The sequence below is a fragment of the Pelmatolapia mariae genome, linkage group LG5 (assembly GCF_036321145.2).
Source record: "Pelmatolapia mariae isolate MD_Pm_ZW linkage group LG5, Pm_UMD_F_2, whole genome shotgun sequence".
Taxonomy (NCBI): domain Eukaryota; kingdom Metazoa; phylum Chordata; class Actinopteri; order Cichliformes; family Cichlidae; genus Pelmatolapia; species Pelmatolapia mariae.
In genome coordinates this window covers 24,120,710-24,130,043 of record NC_086231.1, presented here as the reverse complement: position 1 = coordinate 24,130,043, position 9,334 = coordinate 24,120,710, and the positions used below count along the sequence as shown (strand labels likewise).

The window sequence follows — 9,334 nt, the reverse complement described above, 5'->3', positions numbered from 1 at the left end:
ATGACCTATTTTGTTCAATTACTAAGGCCACATGGTCTTGCAATCAACCAGTGGTCATGTTGTTTGATGAGAAGTAGCAATGAACTGAAGGTAGTTTTGCAATTTTTTTTTATGAGTGTCAGACATTTGAAATGCAGCTGAACTGCACCCCATGACCATGTATCATATCTGCTGCTTTTGCAAGCATTTTAAAGCAATCTCACTCTTACATAAAAAATGTTTTAAGGCCATGGAATGGAATCTGAGAACCCAGAGGAAACCCATATCTGCACAGGCAGAACATGAAAGAACCAAAGGCCTCAGTCATTAAGGAGGTGATCAGCTAAGGCCGTCCGTGTCATTTATCTGACAAATAATGCTGGTTGCTGTGCAGTTCATTGCACACCTGCACAAGAAGTTTATGTTCCACTTTTGGTGACTAAAACTCTGTTTTATCTGCATATTCTTAGTTGAAAAATCTAGAGTTTGTCAATTCTGGCATAAAACCCCTCAGTATTTTTTGGGTTTTATTTTTTTGCACGCCTCAAAAAAAAAAAAAAAAAAAAAAGGAACACTCAGTCATCATAGTACAACACAAAGTCAGTTAAAACTTCAGGGATATCAATCTGTCCATTTAGGAAGCGGAAACAACTGTAAATCAGTTTCATCTGCTTTGGTGCAAATAAAAGTGACAACAGGTGCACTCGAGAGGCAACAACAAGACAGCTCCCCAAAAAGAGTTTTGTAGCTGGTGACTGCAGAGCTTTGCTCTCTTTTCATCTCTCTTGACTAATTTTCCTCCCAGGTTTGGTCCTCCAGGATGGCACATCCATACTTGCCTTCTGAAGAAGGTTTGCTGTCTTGAGGAGATACCAGGAGGTTTGGTATTTAACACGAGGAGCTAAACAGGGCCATAGAAGGGTACCAACCCAGCACGAGGACCACTATCTGCTCCTCTGTGCAAGAGTGAACATGATGAGCTCTGCCAGAGCGCTACGAAATGACCTCCAGTGGGCTGCTAATGTGCATACTTTAACCCACTAGTTAAAAACAGATTCCATGAGGGTGTGAAGTCCTTTAGCTAGTGCCGTGAAGTTCGATTAGCATTACCCAGAGAACACGGGAACTATTTTTTCCATCACTGGTGCCACATTTTCTTCACAGATTAGAACAGAGAATGTATTAAATAATCTGGAGATGCCGGTGCTGTGACGCCCACGACATCAGTTTGGCAGTGGATCGCAGATTCTCCAAGGTGCCTCCTTGGATGATCACACCAGCTGTACCGTCACACCTAACAGGGAGGCACTTTACCCAGGGCTCCTCCTCATTTGTGGCCTCATGTGACCAGATTGTGTAGCCATTTTTTCCATGACAAAAGCATTGATGCCACTGACTGCCCCTCACATTCCTTATAATGCAAGATTAACTTTGATTTTGAATCCACCCCTCAAAGGGTTGATGATTTTGGTTTCCGCCCTTGCTGCTTCATTTTTGTTCTCAAAAAATTCTTTCATCAGTCTGCCCTTTTTTTGAGTCTATGGTTAAACTTCACATAATAAAATTTCACCAACATCCACCAAAATATTGTGTGACTGTGCATCAATGTGTGTGAGCTCATAAGACAAAGAAACAGTCAGTCTTTCAGAGGGAAAGGATTTTGTCAAGTGATCTTGTTTATGCTTCTTTGCTCTTTGTGAAGATTACAGAAAGAAAAATGTCAGAAAAACAGAAAAACATCTCTCTCCCCGCTAATTTTTTTCTGGTTGGACAATTATAAAAGATCTAAACTGTATTCACAATGACTTTAAATGCATTGGAAGACATTTAGAGCAAAAGTATTTGGTTTAAAACATAGTCTCTCTGGTACAATGAATAAAGTCTATTGTTTCATAGCTTTAGTTGTATAAATGCTCACTCCTTCATGTGTTGTGACCCATGTGGGCTGAGCACTTATTTGCATGACAAACAAGAAAGAACAAAGTACTCATACTCAGGTTTGCAACACAATGTAGCATTTTTGTAGCTGTGTCCATCAATTTTAAACTCGCCATCCATGCCAGAAGGTGCATTTGAACCAGAATTGTAGTTTTGAACCATTGTAAGATATGTTGCCAAAGCACCCATGAAAGGTACAAAATTGAATAAGCTACAAAGGATGCATAATAGCTGACAGTGTAATAGAGGTCCTGTTCGAACAATAACCCTTACAAACGTAGCCACACATGAAGGTTACATAGTTGCCGTTTCATACAATAATCACATCAGAAAAGGATCAGGCATATTGTATGAGTTCTGTCTCTGTTGTGGCTTTCCTTTGACCCACTATTAATAATAAATCGAGTATTTCCTTCTCTAGGTGTCTTTCTGACTTTAGTGGAGGGAGGGAGAGCTGTGTTTGCTGGGAGCCAAGGGCGAGTGCCTTGTCATGTCAGGGGTATTAATTTATGATTTCCATCCCAGCTTCTGACCTCATCACCTCCATTAGAATGCAGCCTTTGTAATTTCATGGTTAATATTCAATAGCCACTTGTCCCCGGTGCCTGCTTTGTGCATGTGAAATTTCTGGTTTGGGGTGGGGTGTGTTGGTGGGGGGGAATCATTTTCGATCTGTTCAGTTTGTGTATGTGTTTGTGCAAGTGTGTGTTCATGCAAAAAGGAAGCAAGGGTTGACTGCAGAATAGCTTTCTGCAAAACAGTTGCAGATGTCCAGAGATGTCCTCTGTGTCTCTACTCCCACCGAGGAGCTTGAATTGCGTCTCTGTCTGACCCGAGACATTTGAAACGCCTCCCTCATACACTCACACGCATACGCACACACGTACACACACTAACGTGCACATAACTTACAGTAGCTGACCACTTGCATTAGAAGCCAAATTTGGAGGCTCTTGCCATGGCACTCTGCACAAGAAACAGAGGTTGGCCAGCATCTCACACCCAGTGGACAGCACACACTTAAGTATGCATAGACGCGTAAGTGCTGAAGACAGAAGTTGCTTTCATGAGAAAACACTACTGATCACAAAAGACAAAACAAGGGGAGACATGAAAGAGGAGGAAGGGCAGAAAAAGAATACAATTTCAAACAGTAAACGTCTGCATTTCTCCACACATTGGCTTGAACACACATTCCTACTGAACAACTTTGGCAAACTATTAAAAAAGAACAGATTAAGGAGCTCTGTTATGCATGAGCCCCAGTGTTGCTCTGTTTTCTTCCTCCTCTTAGCAGAGAACTCAGAATCTGTTAGGGTTACATGTATAATGCTGCAAAATCTGACAATGTTAAGTGATGATTGTAACAGTATCAAAATTCCACAAACAAAAAGAAACAGTATTAAAATGGACAAAATTGCCATAACCCAACCCTTCTACCATGCAATCAGTTTATTAACCACAGTATGTGTTCGATCTTTGGTAGTAAAAAAAAAGATTTCATGACTCTTTGCAGTCAGTACATCCCATGAAACAAGTACAGGTGGTAGAATTAGCTTTATCAGCAATAACATGAAGTGATTGTTTCCTCTATGTCCTCATCAGTTTGTTCTATTGTTGTGCAGGAATTCTGGCCAACTCTTCTACACACCGTCGCTTCAGTTCATTGAGGTTTGCATGAACTGTTTATGCACAGCTCTCTTAAAGTCTTGCAGCAGCAGTTGGGTTGAGGTCTAGCCTTTGACTGGACCATTGCAACACCTTGATTCTTTTCTTTTTCAGCCATTCTGTTGTAAATGTGTCCCATTTCCCAGGCTTTAGCTGTCTAACAAATAGCCTCACCATTCACTCTAGAGTATTTTTATATACAAGACAAGACGGACTGACTGCAAGGTGCCAGGTCCCTTGGCTGCAAAACAAACCCAAGTCATCACACCTCCACCGCCATGCTTGACAGTTGGTATGCGGTGTTTGTGCTGATACGCTGTGTTTGGTCTTCTCCAAACATGGAGCTGTGCATTATGGCCAAACATCTGCATCCAAAGGATGGTGGTTCAGAAGTCTTGTTGTTTGTTTAGAGATAGGAGGCTTTTCAAGTGGCAGCCCGTCCAAACAAGCCATATTTAGAAAGTCTTAGAAAACGACTAAATAAGTGGCTTATTTGGAAGAGGACTGTAGAGTCTGAGATGTTACTCTTGGGATTCTTGCAATTTCTCTGAACTTTGCATGGTTTAAACATTAGGATGTCTAGTCCTGGGAACATTGTGGCATTATGTTATCAGACACCTGAATGCTCCAGACAAGCAAAATGCCAGAAAACTTCTGCTTTTAGAGAGGTGCCCACATTTGCTGATGATTAGTTAATCAAGTGCTTCGGATTTACCCTCTTCATTTTTATGGAAGCAGTAAGGGTGTACTGAGATTTTCATGGGACTGCACAAAGTCCTGTGAAAATGTTCTTTTTCACAGGACTGTAAGCTGAATGGAATCTGAACACAAATGAACAGCTGGACACCGTCAAGTATAATGTAGGCTGATGAGGGAAACTAGTGTGCCTTGCAGTGCGAATGGGAAGAATACAGCTTGACTGGATATTGAATTTTTGTTTTTCAAAACTACTCAGATTATGAACCAGCATTTTTTTAATGTTAACATAACAAACACACCCAGGCTGCAAGCAGGTTTGAAACCAGAACCTTCTTGCTGTGAGGCAACAGTGCAAATCATCACCCTTATAATCCCACAGTGTGTTCACATGAAGAATGAATGGCAGATGTGTGGAGTTCACATTGTTTATTCAGTATTAAACAAAAAGTTAAGGCAACGTTCAGAATAGCAACTCAAATAGACATTACATGGGAAAAATGTAAACAAAACAACATTATAGTGGACTACAGTCTACTAACATTTAAGCTGGGATATGGATATCTTTCATACTATTAACAGAGATGGCCAGCCCTTAAATTCAATTTGGAAATTCAATTCTATTCCATTCCCATAATAAGATAAAAAAGCCATGAAAGCCAACAGACATTTCTTTGGTCAATGTGAGTAAAAAAAACCCCAAAACAATAATACTGAGCATGAAAATCACTGAAAGCAAACTTGTTTTCTTCCAGTATTACCATAATAGCTTCTCTGAATACAAGGGAAATATTCGAAACGAGATGATGAACTGTTTGATATAAACACATCAGATCCACATCTCAAAACCATCTCTATGTTCTAGAGATTGATCTAAGTGCAAAACTGGCGCTCATCTAGGAACTTTCAACGTCCAGACAGAGAGTGCTCTCCATCACCAGACCAAGTAAACAGCATTTTCAGTACCTCCAGACCATATCCATTTTCTATAAGCTGGGAAACAAAACATAAAATAATATGAAATGACTGAATCATAAAATATATTTAAAGAAATTTAACTGAACTGTACATTTTTTTTTGCTTTTCAACGCAGACATTAACCTGATTTTTTCTGCATAGTACAACCTGGATTCAAACAAGCTGCACCTTCTTCCTGAGCGTTTATAGTTCACAATTATGTTTTATCTTCTGAAAAGCTTAGGTGAAGCTACTTTTGGAAAAATGTAGAACTCACAAGATAGTGTCAAATGTTAACAGAGTAAAAAAGCCTTTGTTGGAGAATTTAAGTTACATAAAATAAGTTAAACGCAACAAGCAAGTTCAGTGAGTTTCCCACACTGAATTAATCCTGGTTTTAAAGGCCTAAAAGATTGCCTGCTTTACACTGGAGTCTGAGCTCAGGGAGAAACTGCAGCAGAGTGCTAAGAGCCTTGAAACTTATAGTCTGGGATTTTGACAAACCATAAATGATTAGAAAAAGCATGTCAAATGGGTTGTCTTTGTTCAAGGCATAAAATTTGATGGTAGGAAACATGAAACTACGTATTCATAATTTTACACATCTTAGCCAAGTAGATTGCATGATAGTAAGGTAAACTAACTGGCAGAATGGATATTACTTGCCAGTAATAGTGTTTTGCTAACCTATGGCTATTGTCATTTATAGCAGTTGATAAATGATAATTAAAAAAACTAAACAACACATGGGAGAAACACCCTTAAATCATGGGTGTTGACGATGTCCACTAGAGGGCACTCTGCAACTTATGTGTTTGCAACACGTGTTTGGAACAAACACAACAACCAGCAGAGTCGGGAAAATCGTAAACGAGCGAATAAATAGCTACATATAACAGATGTTAAGGAAATCCTGTTTTGTGTGCATGGAAGAAAAAACGATATGGGCCGATATATCGGAATATCAGCTTTTTACGTCACGAAATATCAATATCGAGCTTTAAAATCTCATACTGGCTAGGCTCTACGTAGAATAGCCTTTCACTTTTAACAATAGAGTCTGGTGGTACTATTATAATTTGTTGGCTCTGTAGCAATGCAGGCACATAAATGAAATCTATTCCAGTGGTACAAAACTATTTTTATTATTTATTCTCCATTGTTAACGAACCAGTGTTGTTAAGGAAATGTTAACCTTGCACACACCAGAGATATTTGGTTTGGTCTGGTGACACAGAAGTAGATCCCTAGATGAAGCACCATTATATGAATATCCACTTGGAATATTTTGTAAATAAAAAGAAATAATATTGTTATCACTTCTATACATGCTATAACCTTGGATAATTAGTTCTCCCTTCATAAACCTCTCTGTACTTTAATAATGGCATGTTTTCCAGGGCTCTTTGCGTCTAAATTTGAATGATATGTCCAGTCAGGTATTAATTAGAGATGCACCAATTGCATCTCTAATTCTCTAATTCTAATTCTGCAATTCTGGGTGGCTGCTGATGCTATTAAAGATTTTTTTGTTTTGTTTTAGTTGTTATATATGCCCCCATTTTCTGCCATGGAACAACAGAAATCTTCATCATAAAAAGTATATGTACTGCTTGAACAGTATAAAAGCAACATTTAAAGACCTCCCATGTACCCTTAATGACAAGTTTTGACACCTTAGTATATATCAATAAAGACGTAGTTTGATGACCATTAGAATAGTTTCTGGGTTTTTCCAAGGGTAGCTACACAGGCAGAGACCACCCTCACTACGATATGATGCGAATGCAGTCATCTTGTTCTACAAGCAGACCTGAAATATGAGAGAAGCTGCTCAGTTAAGAAAAGAGCTTCAAAGATTACTACTAGTAAGGTTTCAAGGGGTAAGGAGTTAAAACATTTCAGCCCTTCTTCACAATGTCACTGAAAATTTAGTCAGCTGAACACTGATGTCAAAATCAGGCAACTCTTCTTGAGTAACATTAGCTGGCTTGCTTGCTCCGAATAAAAAAATGCAAATTGCAACATGCAACTTCAGAATTTTTTACTTTGCTGTCAGGAAGTTGATTTAAACTGTAGTGTGTTTTCATCATCAGTGTGAGATTGCAACCCTTAAAATAGGGTTTAATCATACACAGCCACATTAACCAGGCACATTAGCACTTCTATTTACATGTAATTATAGGTCAAGAAACTGAGTTCCAGTAACAGTAAACTATTAAAAAAAAGGATTTCTCTAACAGTATTTCATCAGAGAAAATAGAGATTTGTATCAAGTAATTATAAAATGCACAACAGATCTAGATGACATCTCAAGAGGTATTGAGTTGAAGAAGGTATGCGCCGGAGCGTACGAGAGTGCAGGCCTGCTATCAAAAGTGTACCATTCATACTACGAGCACATGGATCTAACTTAGCATAATGTCTTGAGATTTTCACTCAAGGAATTAAATTAGATGTTGAGCAATGTCTGCCTTACAGAGAGCCCGGCAAAACCCGATAACACAGAAATGTGATTTTCACATTAGAGGAGAGATGCAAATATCTTAACTAAAATCTACAAAACAAGGATTAATAGAGATTTGGTAAAGGCAAAGAAACTACTTGAAAATTCAGGCCTTAAGCTAAGCCGAGGCCATTTGTTCACATAGCATGAACGACGGAGGAAAAATGAAACGTATTAAAAAGGAGATGATGCCTTCCAGTCCTTCACCAGATGAGAGAGAATTCATTGAATACAGTCAAAGCCCCTAAAATAAAATGTAAAAGTAAACAAGATGCAAAATATTAAATGAATTTTCACATATTAAAAAAAAAAGACTCTACTGCAAATGCTATCAACCATTCGCTCTGTGATGTCTGTTCCGTACAGTACTCACTTAACAGGACTCAAATCTAGGCTGAAGCACAACAATCTCATGATGATCTCTATCACAATAGGTCAGTCAGAGAAAGATGCATATTAACAAAAAAAAGTCACTAATATTGCCACAAGCCACCATTTATGTTTTCTCTGTTTTGTACAATGTAACAAGGACAAAGACAGGGCTGGATTCAACGTTTGACTGTGTGTGTGTGTCACAAAGGCCAATGTACGCAATCAAACTACCAGACTTTAACCTTGGAAAGGACAGAAGGACAGACTGCGTTTCTACTGAGATCTGAGCATCCATTTTCCCATTATGCTGCTGCTCTTATCTACAGAAACACTAAAATCCGGTTAAATTGAGCCATTTTCTCATTTGCCTTTAGAGGTCATTTTTCATGCTTGGAGAACTCCAGTCATTCAGACGGCACAAGGGGCTCCATTGTAATAATGGCTTGTTCCATGAGGGTCCAGAGTCTGCATAGCCTGGCATACGCTCATAGACCACAACTACAATTCAGTCCACACCATTCACCCAGCTGTGTAGCACTGAGCCAACAGCAAAGACAACGAAGTGAAGTTTACTGTGTCATTGCGTGATCAGTAAAGGAAGGAATAAATCACCGGTGACCAATTTCAGCATTAGGTCACAATCTTTCACCTGTAGGAAACATTGGACATTTTGTGGAGCCTACTAGACCAGCCAATGCAGTATGAACCGCAATGTCCAGGGAACAGCGACTGGGTGTAGCACTTCTTATATCTGACAAGACGCTGCTCGAACTTGCTCCTGGGCTTTATAAAAATGCATAGCAGACATGTTGTGTTGACTAAGGGCCTCAGGAAGAGAAGCAAAGGCTGCAGCACTCCATGCAGATCTCCAGGCAGTCTGCAGACTCACAGCAGGCGTCGATGATCCCACAGTCCATATCACAGGGCAGGTCACAGTCGCCACATTCCTCGGTGATGCAGCAGCAGCAGAAACACGAGTCCTCTCCCACACAGGAGCCGCATGTGGCACAGTCCAGCATAATGTTGCACAGGGTTAGAAACTCACAAAAGAGGCACGCCAAAATACAGTGAACACAGCAGTCTGGAGGGAAAGAGACACACAGAAAGAGTTTTGTCAGCTAAGCCAACTTCAAAAACCGAAGTGATGTGCAATAAACCTGGATCTTAATGGAGGACTGCCGATCAGGAGTTATTAAAGGAGTGACAAGGTTAAAAAAT

The 9,334-nt window shown here is 39.6% G+C and overlaps 1 protein-coding gene across 1 annotated transcript in view; it reads right to left on the bottom strand.

The window, feature by feature from the left end:
- Nucleotides 1-4,701: 4,701 nt before the first annotated feature.
- Nucleotides 4,702-9,334, bottom strand: part of mdfi (MyoD family inhibitor) — a 30,595-nt gene continuing 25,962 nt past the window's right edge. Inside the window, exon 5 of the mRNA XM_063473106.1 lies at nt 4,702-9,197. Coding sequence (XP_063329176.1) covers nt 8,944-9,197 — 254 coding nt within the window. The 3' untranslated portion in view covers nt 4,702-8,943. The remainder of the gene's footprint in view (nt 9,198-9,334) is intronic.